At 43.0% G+C, this 19924-nt stretch overlaps 1 protein-coding gene across 3 annotated transcripts in view; it reads right to left on the bottom strand.

Annotated features, from left to right (window-relative positions):
• Nucleotides 1-884: 884 nt before the first annotated feature.
• The window catches only part of marco (macrophage receptor with collagenous structure), a 45166-nt gene continuing 26126 nt past the window's right edge, over nt 885-19924 (bottom strand). For all 3 annotated transcript variants that reach the window (XM_055215043.2, XM_055215044.2, XM_073854884.1), the window contains 4 exons: nt 2400-2426; nt 2248-2301; nt 1273-1437; nt 885-1166 (listed from right to left, as the gene is read on the bottom strand). In XM_055215043.2, the coding sequence (XP_055071018.1) occupies nt 1036-1166; nt 1273-1437; nt 2248-2301; nt 2400-2426 (377 nt within the window). In that variant the 3' untranslated portion in view covers nt 885-1035. The remainder of the gene's footprint in view (nt 1167-1272; nt 1438-2247; nt 2302-2399; nt 2427-19924) is intronic.

Here is a 19924-nt window from a genome sequence, read left to right as displayed (position 1 = left end):
GTAAATACATAAAACTTATTGAGGCGGTTATGTTCTACAGTGCACTACAGGTATAAAGTATATACATTAAATAATTGTATGCTGAAGTGAAAACTATAAAAAGTATTCATGATAATTAAAAAGAGTTATCAAGATAAAATGCATATTATCATCTTGGAGATCAAATATATCAAGCAGGATATATATTCATATGATTTGGACTAGAAAAGTAACATTAAAAATGTATTTAGACTAATTTGGGTTAAAATACTGACATGATGGGGCAGTGGATAAGACACATGCCTTTGGTGTGAGAAACCTAGGGTCAAATCCACTGTGACACACCATTGTGTCCCTGAGCAAGACACTTAATCCCTAGTTGCTCCAGAGGCGTGCGACCTCTGACATATAGCAATTGTAAGTTGCTTTGGATAAAAGCGTCAGTTAAATGAATGAATGTAAATGATGTAACATAAACACCAAGAGCATTATGCATGATGGTAAAAAGAATATTTGAATAAAACATTTCCATTGGACATTTGTAACTAAACAACAAAGAATGTTACTTGTTAAATCTGTCCCAGGAGTAGGTAAAAAAGAAAGAGAAGTTTCACACATTCTCTGGAGATCGTAACCAGTCAGAGATGTTGTGAGGATTGTTTTAAAGACACCACAGCTTAGCCTTTTGCTGAGTATGTGTTGGGTGGTACATAAAGTAAAATTAATTATGACTAATCTACCTCAGTTGCTACTTAAATTTAAGGCTGACACTGATTGTAAAAATAATATTGCTTACAAATCTTGTTGAACATCACTAGCCTTGGAATGCTGCTAAAAGTTTTGTTTGTTTTGTTGATTGTGTGTATGTGTGTGTTTCACTGTTAAGAAATGATAGTGATACACACCCAGCGATCCCACAAATCCTACTGTACCGTTACACAACTTTAAGTTTTAATGTGTTTATGTAAGCTTATTTTAAATGCTTTAAACTCTAGTGGCTAAATACAGATACAACGGCTATAAAAAGTATATATAATGGCAAGATTATTTGTTTACTTAAGCGCAGCTAATTCCTATATCCTCGCTGTGGTTACAGTTATGGCTTCCTAATCCTCCGTGTGGACAGTCAAAGAGGCTGAGCTCTTTTCCGGTACATTTCAGGTCATCCAGCCAAATTTTTCCGGTTCCTGGAGCAGACACAGCAATTCAAGGTTTTGAAAACTAGAATCTTAATGCCCCCAAACCATTAAGAGAAACCCCATACACTGTATAAACCATAGACAGATATATCACCTCCAGTGGCTGGGAACTTATCGATGTTCCTCTGGAAACCCAGCATCTTGCATGCCACCAGTGCATCAACGCTGTCAAAGCTATCATCACACACTGTTCCCCAGACACTCTGATGAAGCACCTCCAGTCTGCCACGGTTGGATGTTCCCACTAAACGGACAATGGCTACGTAGAAAAACACAAACATGACAGACGCTATTAATGCACCTCGCTGAAAATGTACACTGGTCACTGTTGATGTTGTATTGATGTTCACTGTTGATGCAAATTACATTTGGCATAAATGTGCTCTTCCAAAACACTAAAGCCTGAAATTAAAAGGGAATATTTTAATTGGAACAAATTCTGACATAAATTTTTGTTCAAACCAAATTGTGCGAGTAATCATGTCCACATCAATACTGTACATCAATATTCTATTTCATCATCTATTTTGTACACTAACAGCATTTTATTTGTGTTTATTATATTTTTGTGAAATTTGGAGTAACAAAAGTTAATAGTTTACTGTCATAAGCCAAGAAAGAGAAAGTTGTGAGCAATAAGAATTTCACAATGGTTTTTCTTATTATCAAACTTAACTTACACATGAATGTTCTTAACTGATGCTTCTTACTAAACTGACTTACATATGATTGGCTGAAGTAACTAAAAACAAATACTATGTATAGTGCTCACAATACATGATTTTCTAATGGAAACATTAATTTAACCTCTTAAGACCCGGGATTTGGTTTGTCTTTTTTTCAGATTTCTATCCGCTATTTTGAGGTTAGGAAGAACCAATAAATACAATAACCAAATATTTTTCTAAGAACATGAAGCAGTGTATTTGTCCTTGTTTGTGTACAACAGGTTCCAGTTACACAGAATTCAGTATTATGGTGCAAACATCAAAAAGGTCTTAGGAGGTTAAATAAACAATTCAACATGTGAAAAAGTACACAAGGTTGAATCAGTTATTATGGAAACTACCTGCTTTTGGGGTTACACCTGGTATTCCTATATCGCCCTTCTCGCCCTTAGGACCTGTTTAAAATGCACAATCAATTAATTTACAAAACAACAAAACAAAAAAAAAAAACTTTCAAAATGTTTGGAAGACATGCCCATATGTGCAAAAATACCTGGCTCTCCTTTTTGCCCTTGCAACCCTACAGGACAGGAAATAAAAAAATGAAGACATTTAAATGGATATTCTTCCCTCTGCTCCTCTATAGCTAAGTGGTAGAGCATTGTGTTAGCAGTGCAAAAGGTCATGGGTTTAATCCCAGGGAACGTACCTACTGATAAAAATGTATACATTGTAAAGTCGCTTTAGATAAATGTGTAAATGTAATGTGCTTAGCTAAAATTGTAAAGTGAACTGTGAGAACAAGTGGGCTTCAAAATCATTCCAACACTTAAGCTACATTTTATATATATATATATATATATATAATATATTCTTAAGACATTTCCTGGAGCTGCTTGTCATAGTTGCGTCTATAATGGTTCTTTGTCTGCAGTATAATGGTTCTTTCTCCACGAGTGCGCCCTCTGGTTGTTGGATGTAGCAGCATTTCACCATAATTCATTGAGAAGCAAAGCAAGCATCATCAGCCGATATATCGGTGCACCCCACCAAGCCAAGTTCTGTTCCTGTTGCTCAAATGGAAGAGCATGCTGCCAGCAACACTGGCAAAAAAAGCTTGTTGCAGCTGATTAACTTGTGAAACTAGTCTATCTTATAGGCGATGGGACATGACATTACGAGTGCAACGGATACCAGAATTCATAAAAGGGAAGAGCAAACAGCGCATTACAGCTTCTGAGCACTTTTTGTGAACTTGTCTGTCAAATTTTCTCTGTCAGTTTGTATATTAGTCAGAAAGCTAGTTTGAAATAGTTTAAATGGCTCTAAGGAGTTTGTACGTGAAGAGACAAGCACACGTGGATATCAGGAATTAATAGAGGTTGTCACCTTGGCAGTAAAGATTAAATATTGAATGGCCAACTGAGAAATTAGAATCTAAATCATCCAGCAAACTAGATGAGAGATTTTTAAAGAAATGGGTGAAGCCTTCCCCTTTTCCCTGATCTCCACCATGAAATCACTAAATCGTGGAAAAGACCATTCTCTGCCTGTATTAAAGCAACACTAAAGAGTTTGTGCTCTTTGCGTCCCTACAGGTTAGAAGCGGAATTGTCCATTACCACTGTCATAAATAATTTAGCCTACTGCAGCAAAGCTGAATCTGATTGGATTATAGGTCTGCCATAAAGCAAGTTTTTTTTAGTTTTCACTCGAACCGCGACCCGACAGTTGGAAACTTCTTTAGTGCGGTTTTGGCCGATAGAGGGCTGCAAAGCGAATGTGAAAGTGCCGTTTCGAGTGGATGAACGTCTCGGTTACGGATGTAACCCTCGTTCCCTGAAGGAGGGAACGGAGACGTCACGTCGTGACCGACGAATTGGGAGCTCGCTTAGAGAGACCAATCTGCTTCGAATACTACTAAAACGCCAATGAACTTGGCATTGAGATATTTGCATAATGCTGGCGCCGCCCCGCCAGGTGCGTATATAAGACACACGTGCAAATAGGGAAATCAGCTTCTGTTCGCTGAGAAAGCCGGAAGGTGACCGGCCTAAACAGCAGGTGGCAGCACCTGTGGCGACGGGACGTGACGTCTCCGTTCCCTCCTTCAGGGAACGAGGGTTACATCCGTAACCGAGACGTTCCCTTTCAGTCGGTCACTACGACGTCACGTCGTGACCGACGAATTGGGAAACCCTACTAAAACGCCACTAGGGGCTGACCTCTTCCAGTGTCTGCTTAAAGCCCTCCGGTTCCACTTAAGGATAGGAGAATTAGGTTTCAAGGCAGAAGGCCGGGCACTAGATGTTCCTTTAACCCCACAGTAGTGCCAGCGACTGGGAAGCGCCCTATCTGAGCGGTATAGGGACGCTGCGGAAGCCACCGCCCCGTTAAGGGCTAATGGTGGGCGAAAGTCAACCGTAGTTGAGGTATAAATGACAGCCGTGGCTGTGTAAGCAAAGCAGTGCTCTGCTAAGGGAAACGTGGGCTGGTAGGATTAACCCCACGGAATAATACTCACAAAGGAACCCGTTGGGACACAATGTGGGGCCCTGGCCAAACACGTAGGTTCGTAAGAATACAACTAGTGAAAGGCTGACAGCCAATGCTCCGCAACAAAGGCTGTCAAGGCAGTGGAGAGAGCAAATCAAACCATTACGCATTTTTGCTCTGTTAGCCTTCCATACTGAAAACTCAATTTGGAGCCTCAGTCGGAGGCTGCAAGCCGACTTGCGAGTCTGCTCTCCGTGCCCTCCCTGGTGAGGACAGAACACGAGAGGATACAGGCTCGATACGAACATTGTAGAATCTAATGAACGTATTAGGTGTCGCCCAACCAGCAGCTCTACAGATGTCTGTTAGCGAGGAACCACGAGCTAATGCCCAAGATGAGGCAACACTCCGAGTGGAGTGCGCTCTCAAATTAAAGGGGCAAGGAATGCCCTGTAAATTGTAAGCCAGGGCGATAGTATCAACTATCCAATGAGACATCCTCTGCTTAGTGACAGCTTTCCCTTTCTGCTGGCCACCATAACAAACAAAGAGCTGGTCTGAGGTCCTGAAGCTTTGCGTGCGGTCCACGTAGAATCGCAGTGCGCGTACGGGGCACAACAAAGCCTCGGTTGGGTTTGCCTGCTCCAAAGGCAATGCTTGCAAGCTCACCACTTGATCTCTGAAGGGAGTAGTGGGAACTTTGGGCACGTAGCCTGGTCTGGGTCTCAAGGTCACGCTCGAGACAGAAGGACCAAACTGAAGGCACGAATCGTCAACAGAGAATGCATGTAAATCCCCTATTCTCTTCACCGAGGCCAATGCTAGTAGGGTCAGAGCCTTCATGGATAGAAGCTTCAGACTCGCAGACTACAAAGGCTCGAACGGAGGACTCTGTAGCGCTTTCAGCACCATGGACAGGTCCCAGGGAGGAATAGAAGGAGGGCGCGAGGGGTTTAGCCTGCGAGCGCCTCTCAGGAATCTAACAACCAAATCATGCTGGCCCACTGATCTGCCGTTAATAAGTGAGTGATGCGCAGATATAGCGGCGATATCAACTTTAATAGTGGACGGTGACAGCCTACCATCTAACCTATGTTGAAGATATAAAAGCACAATGTTAATAGGGCATTCTCTGGGGTCCTCGCGTTGCGAAGAGCACCAGGTGACGAAAAGGTTCCATTTTAACGCGTAAGCCCGTCTCGTAGACGGAGCTCGTGCCGCGTCAATAGTGTTAGATACCGCTTGGGGTAAATCACTTAAACCTTGCGCGCGCTCAACGACCAAACGTGGAGATCCCACAAGTCGGGGCGCGGGTGCCATAATGTGCCCCCTCCCTGAGAAAGAAGGTCCTTCCTCAGGGGAATCCGCCAGGGAGGGGCTGTCGCGAGGAGCATTAGTTCCGGAAACCAATTCCTGGTCGTCCAATATGGGGCGATCATTAAAAGGCTCTCCTCGTCCTGCCTGACTTTGCACAGTATCTGTGCTATTAAACTCACTGGGGGGAACGCATATTTGCGCAGGCCCCGCGGCCAGCTGTGTGCCAACGCATCCACGCCGAGGCTGCCCTCGGTTAGTGAATAAAACAGGCGACAATGGGTATTGTTCGGTGAGGCAAATAGGTCTATCTGCGCTCGACCGAATTTCCTCCAAATCAGCTGGACCGTCTGGGGGTGGAGTCGCCATTCGCCGGGGCGCGCTGCTCGGGAAAGCGCGTCTGCCGCTGTATTGAGCGAGCCCGGTATGTAAATGGCACGAAGGGACCTCAGATGCTTCTGACTCCAAAGGAGGAGATGACGAGCGAGATGCGACAGGTGACGAGAGCGCAAACCGCCTTGACGGTTGATATACGCTACGGTCGCAGTGTTGTCTGAGCGCACTAGTACATCCTTCCCTCGCAGCTCCTGAGCGAAGCGTACGAGTCCCAGACATACTGCCCATAACTCGCGGCAATTGATATGCCAATGCAACTGGGGTGCTGTCCACACCCCCGAAGCCGTGAGCTCGTCGTACGTGGCTCCCCAGCCCGTGTCGGAGGCATCTGTATGCACAACAGCATGCCGGGAGACCTGTCTCATGGACACGCCGGCCCTGAGAAACGCGGGGTCTGACCACGGGGGGAATGTTAGGCGACACGCAGGTGTAATGGTTACACGATGGATGCCAGCGCGCCACGCTCTCCTCGGGACTCGATCGTGAAGCCAACGCTGAAGCGGTCTCATATGGAGCAGCCCGAGCGGTGTCACGGCCGCTGCTGCTGCCATACGCCCCAGGAGTCTCTGAAATTGTTTCAGAGGGACCGCATTCTTCCCTCGGAATGAACCGAGGCAAGTCAGAATTGATTGGACGCGCTCTTCTGTTAAACGCGCCGATAAATCGATCGAGTCCAGTTCCATACCGAGAAAAGAGATCCTCTGCGTGGGGCAAAGTTTGCTCTTTTCCCAGTTGACCCGAAGACCCAAACGGGCGAGATGTTGAAGTGTTAGATCTCTGTGTTCGCACAGCGTCCGCCGAGAATGCGCTATTATAAGCCAATCGTCGAGGTAAGCCAGAATGCGAACACCGCTCTCTCTGAGGGGCTTTAACGCCGCCTCTACCACTTTCGTGAACACACGGGGAGAGAGAGACAGCCCGAACGGTAGTACTTTGTATTGATATGCCCGCCCTTCGAACGCAAACCGGAGAAACGGTCGGTGACGAGGGAGAATGGACACATGAAAGTACGCGTCTTTCAGGTCTATCGCTGCAAACCAATCTTGGGGGCGTATTGCACTGAAAATTTGTTTCGGTGTAATCATCCTGAAAGACCTCTTCTGAAGAGATTTGTTCAGGACACGCAAATCCAAAATCGGTCGTAACCCGCCGCCTTTCTTGGGTACTATGAAATACGGGCTGTAAAAACCCGATCTCATCTCGGTAAGAGGGATCGGCTCGATCGCGTCCTTCGCCAGCAGGACTTCGACCTCTGCACGCAGTACATGTGCAACGGACGCTTTCACCGTGGTGAAACGTATGCCCGCAAATTTGGGAGTGTGCCGATTGAATTGAATTTCGTAACCGAGGCGGATCGTGCGTAAAACCCAACGAGACGGACTGGGAAGCTGAAGCCAAGCCCCCAGGGACCGTACGAGAGGAATTAACGGCACTACCGGTGTACCCGCGGCGGGGCAGCGAGGCGGGACAGGCGGGACTGCCGGTGCGTCTGCCGTGACAGCATAAGCATCTACAGTATGTGTGTGTGTGACACTGACCTGAGCCCGCTGAGGTAAACGGTCGTCCGGTCTCCTCAGCTGAGGACGCAGACTCCGAAGGGGTAGCTGGTGGTCCGGTCTCCGAAGGGGAGAGCTCGAACTCCTCAGAACACCCACTGGCGACAGAGGAGAGGGAGGAAGAGCATCTGACTGCCCGCTCACATCTCTCTCGATCCTCTGGAGACCTGGAGAAGGAATAGGAATGCACTCTTTTTGTGGTTTTGTGGGTGCCGGCTGAGAAGCCGGCGGAACAGAAACAAAACGAAACAAAAGATTTTCCACCCGGCCCTCTACCGGTGGAAGGAGCGGTGCCGTCACCGTCTCCCGTAGAGTGATCCCATCCAACTCCAGGTCGCCCGTCTCAGGGCCGCTTCGATTTCCGTTTGCCACGGGAAGCGGGTGGTGCGGGCGGGGCGGGCTGCCGACGGCTGTTCCCTCTCCGTGGTCTAGAAGACGTTCTAGCGGGGGGGGGCGGAGGCAGCCGCCGGAGGGCGCCCTCGGCGAGGAGCAGACGGGGCCGCCGGCGCTGGGGGGCGAGATGCAGGTCGCTTGCGCCGGGGCATGATCTGAGCGATCGCTTCCGTCTGCTTCTGGGCGGCGGAGAACTGCTGGGCAAACGACTCCACCGACTCGCCGAACAGGCCTGCCTGGGACACGGGCGCATCCAAGAACTTGTTCTTCTCTGCATCCGACATGTCGGCCAGACAGAGCCACAGATGGCGTTCCTGGACCACCATCGTGGACATCGCACGACCGATCGCCTGTGCCGTGACCTTCGTAGCACGGAGGGCCAGATCCGTAGCGGCCCGGAGCTCCGAAAGCACAGGCGAGTCGTGTCCTCCCTCGTGCAGATCTCTCAAGGCCTTGGCCTGGTGGACCTGCAGCAACGCCATAGCGTGCAGGGCTGAAGCCGCCTCTCCACATGCATGATAGTCAGCCCCCGTTAGACCGGAAGACTGTCTGCAAGCACGGGAGGGGAGGGCTGGGCGATCCTTCCAGGTGGAAGCGGTGGCGGGACACAACTCCATCACAACCGCACGCTCCAGGGGGGGGATTCCGTTATAGCCATTAGCGGCGCCTTCGGTGTGGTAGGTGTGGGGGGAGGGCTTAAACGGCCGTAAACGGGTAGAATACGGCGACCTCCAGGTCCTGGTCAGCTCCTCGTGCACCTCGGGGAAGAAAGGTACCGGCGGAGAGGGTTGTGAAACCCGGGCAGCTCCAAAGAACCAATCATCCAGGCGGGACGGTTCGGGCTGTGGGGGGTGAACCCACTCCAACCCGACGGTCTCCGCCGCTCGAGAGAGCACGGCCACCATCTCTGGATCGAAATCCGGCGTCACGACCCGTCCGGAAGGGGGGAGGACATCCAGATCCTCAGAGGTAGAGGGCCCACCCTCGGATGCTGCGGTCTCCGTGGACCCGGAGGGAGGCACGACAGATCCAACAGACATCGTAGAACACGACTCTGAAGTTTCCATCGGCGCATCAACCGGCTGTGGATGAGGAGGCTGAGAGGCAGAGGACGAATCCCCTGCCCGGTTCAGCACAGTGATGCGGAGATCATCCTTCGAGAGCTTCACAGCCGCACCGTGGCGGCGATCAGAGCTCGTCGGACGTGGGTTGCGTTTTTCCCGGAGGAAAGACAACCGTCTCCGCAAATCCACAAGGGACATGTTCTCGCAGTGAGAACACTTACCCCCAGCGAACGCTGCCTCAGCGTGCTCGATGCCCAAGCACGAAAGACAACGCTCGTGACCGTCCTTCGGACCCATATACTTCCCGCATCCAAGATCGCACGGACGAAAAGCCATCCTGAAAAGGACGCTAATGTCCGGATATACGAGAGAGTGGCTGCCTTTAACAAGGCACAAAGCTCTCTCGTATCACTCTTTTAGGGAAATTCACTCAGATGCTCAGTTGATGATGCGCACAGGGAAGGCAACGCACACACTAACTCAAACAAACAAAAAAGATGCAGAGCCTGTGGAATACTGCGAGGCGTCCGCTGTGGTACTGCCAGTCCAACCAACTTCCGCAATCGATCCCAACAGAGTGAAGTAGCTTCTCAGTAGCAGATACTGCCGGCTTTCGAAGCGATAAAAAGCTGATTTCCCTATTTGCACGTGTGTCTTATATACGCACCTGGCGGGGCGGCGCCAGCATTATGCAAATATCTCAATGCCAAGTTCATTGGCGTTTTAGTAGTATTCGAAGCAGATTGGTCTCTCTAAGCGAGCTCCCAATTCGTCGGTCACGACGTGACGTCGTAGTGACCGACTGAAAGGGAACAACTAAAACATTTTTGGAAACGCTATTCTAAGGTAAAAAAAACTCTTCGGTGTTGCTTTAACACAAGCACATCATCTGGCTTCTCTAACATTCAGGGATATAAAGAAAATGGGTATGGGGTTATGCCTCGGGTAAAAAATACACTAGCTACTTATTGTCTCCCAAAACGCTGTCATCTTTCAATCATCCGATATTACTCACTAAACCATGTCTAGTTAAGTGGCCAAGAGATATATGACAGGTCGGGTTGGTGCATGTCTGCATACTATGGGTATCCTTCAGTCATACCAGGCTGACCTGCTGTGGGAAATTATAAAAGGCAGACACAGAATTATTAAATGAGATCAGATGGGGGGCAGATCTTTCCTTCCACGCTACCAAGTAAACAGAGCAAGCAATTGGCCATTCTATTTCTACTATAATAGCCATGGAAAGGCATTTATGGCTAAATTTATCTGGTATTAAAGAGAGGGATAAACTGTGCTTTTAGATGCCCCGATCACATTCACCAGCTTATTTGGAAACACTGTCTGCGCTGTCATAGACAGATTTCAAGAAGCCGATAAACAAACAGCAGCTTTAAAAAATTGTCCCGAAGCTCTTTCCTTCAGAAGGCTGCGGTGAAAGAGCAGCCTCAGCCTTTGACCAGTTCCTCATGGAGACATAAACATCTTGGTTACGTATGTGACCTCCGTTTCCTGAGGGAGGGAACGAGACGTTGTGTCGATGATGTGATACTAGAGGTTAGACCTTGGGAGACCAATTACTCTGAAACCAATCACATCCAGGTATCAAGGAAGGTCGGTATGCTTAGGAGTGCTGAGGAGCCGATTAAGGATCGGCCGATCAGCGGTCAGTCAGTGACGTGGCAGGAGGGACACAATGTCTTGTTCCCTCCCTCAGGGAATGGAGATTACATACATAACCAAGATGTTCAACCTTCTGTCACTCACTCTGCGTTGTGTCGATGATGTGACCCTAGGGGTCCCTTTGAAAAATGCCACAGAAGCTGACTGTGTTAGAAACTTTGGGCCAGGTGAAACCCATAAGCAGAGCCTGTTATAGTAAATAACCTTCCAGCACAAAAGAGAAGTTGATCATACCAGACGGATGGGAAAGGAACATAGTAAAAATATAAGGAAAGCACTGGAAAGCCTCTAAGAGGTAGGTGGAGACCACAAACTACCAGAAGGGAGCTATTTGTGGAAAGTCAGAGTGAACAGATGAAAAATATATCCCAAGAGCAGCAAGTTGCGAAAATGGGTGGACTAGATTCAAGTGAAAGGGCAAAAGGTCTTCCGGGGAAGACCCAGGGTTGACATGAGGAAAACCATAGGGGAATTGAAGGCAAACAACCCAAGGGGTGGCAAGCTTAGAAAAAAGGCTCAAAGCAGACTATACAAAAGGTAACTGATCAATAAAACCTCGAGATTGGTTTCTCCGCTATCCAAACTCAAAAATAATAAAAAAGCTGTTCACCTAAAAAAAGGGGGAACCCAATAAAAACGGAAAGAGAAAATGAAGGGCACAACCCAGGCCCTCAGCCGTCAACCAGGTTGGGTGTCCGGAACTGACACCAACTGGGACGAGATTGCCTGAAGCCTAAGGTTATAGAACTTTGCAAAGGTATTAGGAGTGGCCCAGCCTGCAGCCCGACAGATATCTGCCAAGGAGGTGCCATTAGCCAGAATTCATGAAGAGGCAACGCCCCTAGTAGAATGAGCCCACACCCCAGAGGACAGGGCAAATTCTGGGACTGGTATGCCAAACAAATGGCATCATCGATTCAATAGTTGAGCCTTTGTTTGGAGAAAATATCCCCTTCTGCTGATCTCCAAAGCAAACGAAGAGCTGATCAGAAGATCTGAAGCTCTGCGTGCAATCCATGTAAACACGAGTGCGTACTGGACACAATAATGACAAGGCTGGATCACTACATCAGATGGGGCCTGGAGGTTAACTACCTAGTCTCGAATAGGAGTGGTAGAAACCTTGGGCACATAACCGGGTCGGGGTCTCAGGACAATGTGAGAAAAGGCTGGACCAAACTCGAGGCATCCACTGACTACAAAGAAAGCTTGCAGGTCTCCAACCCTCTTGATGAAAGTGATTGCAATTAGGAAGGCCATCTTCTGAGACAGGGTGCAAAGCTCGACTGATACCAATGGCTCAAAAGGAGATTTCTGAAGTCCAGAAAGGATAACAGAAAGGTACCAAGAGGGAACGAGGCTAGACCTAGGAAGGTTAAGTCCAACCTGTCCAACCTGTACTAGAGAAAGGTAAGCACTGACAACACTGAACATCTCTGTGGGTTCTAGCCTTGGTGATGGTATGCACCACAGCCAGCGAAAGAGCAGTTAGGTCTTCCGTGTCCCATCCAGGGGCCAGCAGGATGAGGATGCTGTAGGACAGGTGGACAAGTTTTGTTTTTGGAGCTGGACCATAAAACAATAAAAACCACATTCTGTGTCTATTTTTGAGAGACCTGTTGTCTCTCTCCACAGGGGTCACGGATACCCAGGAACTGATCTGTATTTCACCCCCTCTCTCTTCTCCTTTAAGGTTTTGGTTACTGGAAATATACTAAACACATGTAACATTGGATATATCATATGTTGTGATGCTACAAAGGTTTCATCTTCATGTTTGGTGTTGTTTTAAAGGTCATGGTGCGATGGTTAAAAAGGTCTAATTTCTATAATGCTAAGAGAAAGTATATCAAAGTTTAAAACTTAAGACATAATCTGTACTTCTGTGATGGGTGTCAACTCATGAGGAGATCTAGATTACAGATGGTTAACAGTCCCATTTGGTGCTCCTTCAGGTCACGAGAACCGACCAACCAAATCCTGTTTTGAGATTTTATTATTCTTTGTCTCATTCTGTGTATATAAGGTGGCTTGGCAAGAGACTCTGGGAAGTATTCTTTAGCAAGAATCTTCCCCACACTTTGGGTGTGTGTATTCAGACATTATGGAAGCATTCTTTAGCAAGAATCTTCCCCACACTTTGGGTGTGTGTATTCAACATTATGGAAGACATCTTTAACAAGAATCTTCCTAGACCACTTTGTGTGTCTTTAATTGCCAGGTATGATTTGAATCTTGTGAAACGTTCATTTTTCTATGCTGATCTTTTAGTGAATGTTTTGATATATTTGTAATTGATTTATTTGAATAACCAAATTATTGATTTAAGTGTAACCTGCCTGGCAAAATAAATTGTTAATCTTTACTCAGTTTGAAACTTGTCAAGTCTTTTCTTGTATTCTAAGTATTTAAGAGAAAGATACCGAAGGGGGCCTAGAATAGGAAAATTGCCTCTATTGAAAATATGATGTGTATAAATTGCCTCACTTTATAGGTTGGATGGAGAAATGCCTCAACCTAAACTATAGATGGATCCTCTTATTTTCAATGTGTTTTGGAGAAACCTCTACTTTTAATTTAAGTAAGAAGGAGAATGCCTCTACGCCCAGCTGTATGGAACTGCCTTAGCACCTTCAGGATTATAACTTATTCTCTATGTATATTTAAATAATTAAGAGAATGAAAACATAATAATGATAAATATAAATTATGATCAGCATCAGAATAATATTGATATTTTATAAATTGGAGTCAGATTATAATTTAAACACAGAGATCAAAGAAATTAATTTAATCATGATAAGGAATTCTTCTTCTAGAAGCGCTGAGGAAGGAACGAACACGAGTCCCCTTCACCCACTCCACTTGTATCTGTCGTTGGGCTTGTGGGTGGTACCTTACAGCTTGGTGACCCCGACGTGATGACGTATACCACGGGACGTGATGACGTAGTACACCCGAACAAGTGACGTGGTACTCCAGGAAGCTTTCCAGCGCGACATTTCAACCATAACAGAGTATTCCATTCATCGCAAAATAGGAGGTTTAAACGTCTACCTTTCTGTCTGCAGCTGTGTTGGTAAGTTGATTTTATTTGCCTATTAGAAATGTTGAGGGTGAGCATAAACGCACCCGTATGTTGTAGAATGGGACGTTAAACTCCCATTGAAAGTCCGGAGAAGTCCGGTTAGGCATGAAAATTAGAATAACAACACAGCTGTCAGAGAAATAATAACATTGCGGATAAGGAAATAATATATTTCCTCGCGCTTCGAATCAAACATCATCTCCTGCGTTTACACTCAGTAGGGGTGAGTATTACATGGACTAATGACTAAATGTTATCGTGGTACATTACGCAAAGTCGTAAATTTGAGTCTAAAAGTGGAAACATCGCCGTGGCGATTATGTATTTGCGTTGTGGAACGATCTCGCAACTATATCTGAAACCCGTAAAGTACGTTATTAGCGAATATCCGTGAATAATAAAAATCCAGTCGGATGACAAAACTCCGTGCCCAAGTCAATGCGTCCATGTATGTAAACAAACCTGCGCAAAACAGGCGATATTAACTCTGTTAATGGAAATACACAGCATGACAACAGCAGTGTAGATGAGAATAAATTCCCTTTGTTAGCAAATTAAAGATCTTTTGTTTGTTAAAGCAACGAAAGATAAACTTAAAATGGAGTAACATCTTCCAAATGTTATTCTGGTTCTCAAATAAGGGTAAACATTGAATTAATACAGTAATAACTACATTTAAACTCCCTGTATGAGATTTTATGTTGTTCATAGCACAAGTGCAACATTGAAAGGAACAAACTCCTTCAGAGCAAGAATTAACTTAATTAAAGGGATGTTGTATACATTTAAACTACAGTGTAAGTTAAAGTGTTTGCATTATGAGAAGTGAATTTTGGGCTTACACGATATGACAAGAACAAATGTTCGTATTCATTTTTATAGGATCATTAAATGCAGCAAACTATATCGTTTACATACTATACATTATGAGTTAATGAGGTAATTGTAATTATGGAGAATGAAGGAGAGATGGAAGTGTATAAATGATTGAAGGCAGCATTGTTGGGGTTAGAGGTACAGTGCATGCAGTGTGGAACTAAATGTTGGATATTAAGCAAAAAGGGAGATAAGTGTAGATAAAATGGAACCAGGAAGTGTTGTTGCAATTCCTTTATTAATGCAGAATTTATCATTGTGTAAATAAGGTAAATTGAGCGAAAGCTTTGACTGATGCACAGCAAGATAATGATGAAACTGCTAAAATGGTCAATAAAACACCTGTGATCTTATCTCACTGAGAAAGTTTCATCACTGAGACCCTCTCAGAAAAGATCTGCTGTTTCTCCTTGTTTCAAGGGAAATATGTTAGCTTGGTTGTAACAAATAAAATACATCATTGTTTTCTGTGAATCAATCAAAGTGATTTAAGGCCACAATTAACATCATTATATACAGTACAGTGTAGTCATCAGTGTTAAAAGTTCTAGGCTTAGTTTTTTCTCTATGAGATTGTGGAAATTGTTATTGAACAATTTGTTGTCTAATTGTCTAAAGATTGTGAAAGTCATAAAAATAGATATTATAGCCGAGTCCTAAAGTCACAGCAGGAATACAGAATACCTGTTTAAATTGAATCAGTCAGAGCTAAAAGTCTTTTTACACTTCTGTATCTGTATCTTCAGGTTAAAAGTTTATGACTTTAAAATCTAAAGCAAAATTTGTGCCTTACGCTCTATTCATTGATTACTTTTCATATTCAAATAGAATCACATCTAAAGAAGACTTAATGAACCTCAGCTAAAAACATGAGGAAATTGTGCCCAATTCCAGAGGGTCACAAAAAACCCCAGCTGAGCAATGAGTTAAGCCTAGTACCCAGTATGTGCTGCGGTGCATTGCATCCTAAAAACAACAGAGAACTGTTGCTGTTAGTAGACCTGTTAATGCAGCTGCTACTGCAGGGTCAATTCACAGAAATGTGTTCTCAATTTTGCAAAAGTACCATCATTCTAGAAGCCCTTGAGACCAGTTATAACATTTATTTTAATTAATATTATTTTTAATATAATGTAATTTATATTATAATTACATTATAATATATATTATATTATAATGGCCAGACAGGCCTAATATGGTGAAAAATTATGCATTACATGCATTTCAAACTTACATGATTAAAACCCACAAAAAGGCCCAGGGAATATTTAGATTCAGATTTATTTGGTCCACTATCTCGTGCCAAAACGGGGGTATGTGTATGTTTTTGCTTGTTGTTCGTTTTGTGGTTTATTGTTGTTTGTTTGTTGTTGTTTTATTTGTTGTTGTTTGGCTTTGTTTTTTGCTTTGCAGGAACACTGATAATATCATGGCACAAGATAGCAAACCAAACAACTCTTTTATAAATTTGAAACATCAATTTAAACTGAATCTGATCAGTCAATGTACTTTTATAGTTGGTTGAAACTGTGGGAAATGTTAAATCATCAGAAATTACAGTCCTACAGGTCATAGAGATTGAAAAGTTTAATAGTGTGTACCATAAACAGACATCACAGCAGTTAAACATATGAGCTGACGGTACTGAGAACAACTCAGAGTAAAGCCATAAGTTTAAGATTAAAATTAAAGTTAATCCAACAATTTCCCCAGCAAAACTGGGACTTCTTATGCTCATAGTTTAAATGCAAATGCAGTTTATGGTGTTATACACACTCAGACTGAAACAACATAGTCAAATATAACAGAAAATTCCCAACTTAATCTGGCCTCTGAAATTAATTTGCAGAAAGTAATGATACAAATCTTCTTATCAGGAAGAATTTACACCCTAATGCATTGCTGTCATTGACAGCTGTGTGGTAGTGACATCATTTTAAACTAAAGATGATGCCATGTCTTAATGCAAATTGCCCAAAATTTTAGAAATTAATGTTTCTTTGTCTGTTATCTTAACTTTTTTCCTTTCAGGTGGATTACTATGACTCCTTAAGAGTCCTGACACTAGAGACGTGTCTGAGCCCAAATACAGGCACAAACCTAAAATGCAGGAGGTGGGTGTGATAATGCTTTGAGGGGTCATACACATCTCACAGTAATAAACTACTATATTCATTATATGACCTCCCGATGTAGCATCGGAACTAAAATTGTGCAACACAGATTACTTTAGGTTAGAATCCACCCACTTCCAGGCATGAACATGTAATGCACATATTTTCACCATTACAACAACATAACACTGCGACCTGGTATAAGTTTTAAAACTATCCAGGCTTAAACCATCACACATATGTATGATAAATGACTTAGAATCCAAACTCTAGAGTTTGTCATACATGCAAACCCATTTAGCATCTCACACATAGGAGAGAAAATTAAAGGTCAACTTATGATTTTAATTTCGTGGTAATATAAACTATTGGGTCAATTTTCTCTTGAACTACATGAAACATTTCAGTGTGCATGGAACATATGTATGGTTATAGTCACACATCAATTTTTTTGTCTCTGATTGTACAAATACAGGTAAAATAAGAACTATTAATTGATTACATAAGACCTATTTCAGATTAAAATAAGTAAGTGAAGAATGAAATGGCTGGCATGGCTGCAGACATGTCTAAAAATTTCAAACTTTACAAAATGGTTATATTTGAAGTGCTGGCACTTCTAATGATCAATCACATAAATCAGACACCTTACCATTGAATGTGACTAAACCAACATATATGTACAGAATTATTTGACAACATGCAAAGAATTATTGACAATGGATAAATAAGAAATTCAGAAATTATTTGATTTAAGTTTAAGTTGTCTGGGTATGTTTTAAGTTACTTCATTGAAATCTTGATTTAAGTTTAAGTTGTCTAGGAATGTTTTAAGTACTTAATTGAATTCTTAGATATACATGGTTAACTTGCATTTCAAGGTTTTGAATAATTCTATTATTATTAAAATTATAAATATATCATAATATATATACTTTAGTATAAATATCTGTATTTTATATACATATAATTTACATTTATTTGTATTATATTTGAATGGTATTGTTATTATATGCTTTAATGATGTATACCTCTGGTAAATATGCTAGTTAAAATAACTTTTGCCACTCTCCCTTTAAAATACACAGATTATATCAAAATTCCACTCTATGTTCAATATGCATAGTAGTGAAGAGTTTGGTAATGGGATCACCTTTTGGGACAAATTATTTTGAAAAAGGAAAGGAGACCTTATTTGCCATTTGCACCAATATCATGAAACATCTAATAATGTCATGTGTTATTGTAATCATTCACAACTATTTCCTTCCAAGGAAAGTCAAGTTCATCAGTGTTCAGTCATTTCATGGTCATGTGTATTATATTCTAATTCCCTCTCATACAGTGGTGCATTCTCAGTGTGAGGAATTCCTTCACCTACGGAGGTCTGACTTTTCTATCAAAAAATACCTTCTGCCAATAGGTAACAGAGGACTGTTCAAAAGGTCAGGAAAATATCCAGGGGAGGACCCCATTAGAGACAAATGCTTCTAAATGTTGAGAGGAGACAGCTTCCATGAACACAGCACATGCGTTTGGCTGACACAATGGACTTTGTACAACAAATTTCAACCAGATCCAGTTGAGAGAAAATCTAACTACGAGAACCACAGAGATTCTGTCCATCACAGACACCTGTTCAGCACAGTTAAGTTCCTGCTTTGATATCTGCAGGCATTGTTTAACATTACAGGTGTTCATCTTAAAAAAAAGACTGTTACAGTTACAAGGACGTATGGAGACCAAAGATGTCCACCCAAAATGACCCCTTAGGTACTCTGACAGTAACCCAAGGGTCAGGGGGGGAATTGTAGGACAGGTGGACAAGTTTTGCTTTAGGAGCTGGACCATAAAACAATAAAACCTCATTCTGTGTCTATTTTTGAGAGACCTGTTGTCTCTCTCCACAGGGGTCACGGATACCCAGGAACTGATCTGTATTTCACCCCTTCTCTCTTCTCCTTTAAGGTTTTGGTTACTGGAAATATACTAAACACATGTAACATTGGATATATGATATGTTGTGATGCTACAAAGATTTCATCTTCATGTTTGGTGTTGTTTTAAAGGTCATGGTGCGATGGTTAAAAAGGTCTAATTTCTATAATGCTAAGAGAAAGTATATCAAAGTTTAAAACTTAAGACATAATCTGTACTTCTGTGATGGGTGTCAACTCATGAGGAGATCTAGATTACAGATGGTTAACAGTCCCATTTGGTGCTCCTTCAGGTCACGAGAACCGACCAACCAAATCCTGTTTTGAGATTTTATTATTCTTTGTCTCATTCTGTGTATATAAGGTGGCTTGGCAAGAGACTCTGGGAAGTATTCTTTAGCAAGAATCTTCCCCACACTTTGGGTGTGTGTATTCAGACATTATGGAAGCATTCTTTAGCAAGAATCTTCCCCACACTTTGGGTGTGTGTATTCAACATTATGGAAGACATCTTTAACAAGAATCTTCCTAGACCACTTTGTGTGTCTTTAATTGCCAGGTATGATTTGAATCTTGTGAAACGTTCATTTTTCTATGCTGATCTTTTAGTGAATGTTTTGATATATTTGTAATTGATTTATTTGAATAACCAAATTATTGATTTAAGTGTAACCTGCCTGGCAAAATAAATTGTTAATCTTTACTCAGTTTGAAACTTGTCAAGTCTTTTCTTGTATTCTAAGTATTTAAGAGAAAGATACCGAAGGGGGCCTAGAATAGGAAAATTGCCTCTATTGAAAATATGATGTGTATAAATTGCCTCACTTTATAGGTTGGATGGAGAAATGCCTCAACCTAAACTATAGATGGATCCTCTTATTTTCAATGTGTTTTGGAGAAACCTCTACTTTTAATTTAAGTAAGAAGGAGAATGCCTCTACGCCCAGCTGTATGGAACTGCCTTAGCACCTTCAGGATTATAACTTATTCTCTATGTATATTTAAATAATTAAGAGAATGAAAACATAATAATGATAAATATAAATTATGATCAGCATCAGAATAATATTGATATTTTATAAATTGGAGTCAGATTATAATTTAAACACAGAGATCAAAGAAATTAATTTAATCATGATAAGGAATTCTTCTTCTAGAAGC

This window comes from Misgurnus anguillicaudatus, chromosome 17, assembly GCF_027580225.2.
Source record: "Misgurnus anguillicaudatus chromosome 17, ASM2758022v2, whole genome shotgun sequence".
Taxonomy (NCBI): Eukaryota; Metazoa; Chordata; class Actinopteri; order Cypriniformes; family Cobitidae; genus Misgurnus; species Misgurnus anguillicaudatus.
The sequence above is the reverse complement of the archived record's forward strand: the minus strand, read 5'-3'. Positions and strand labels throughout refer to the sequence as shown.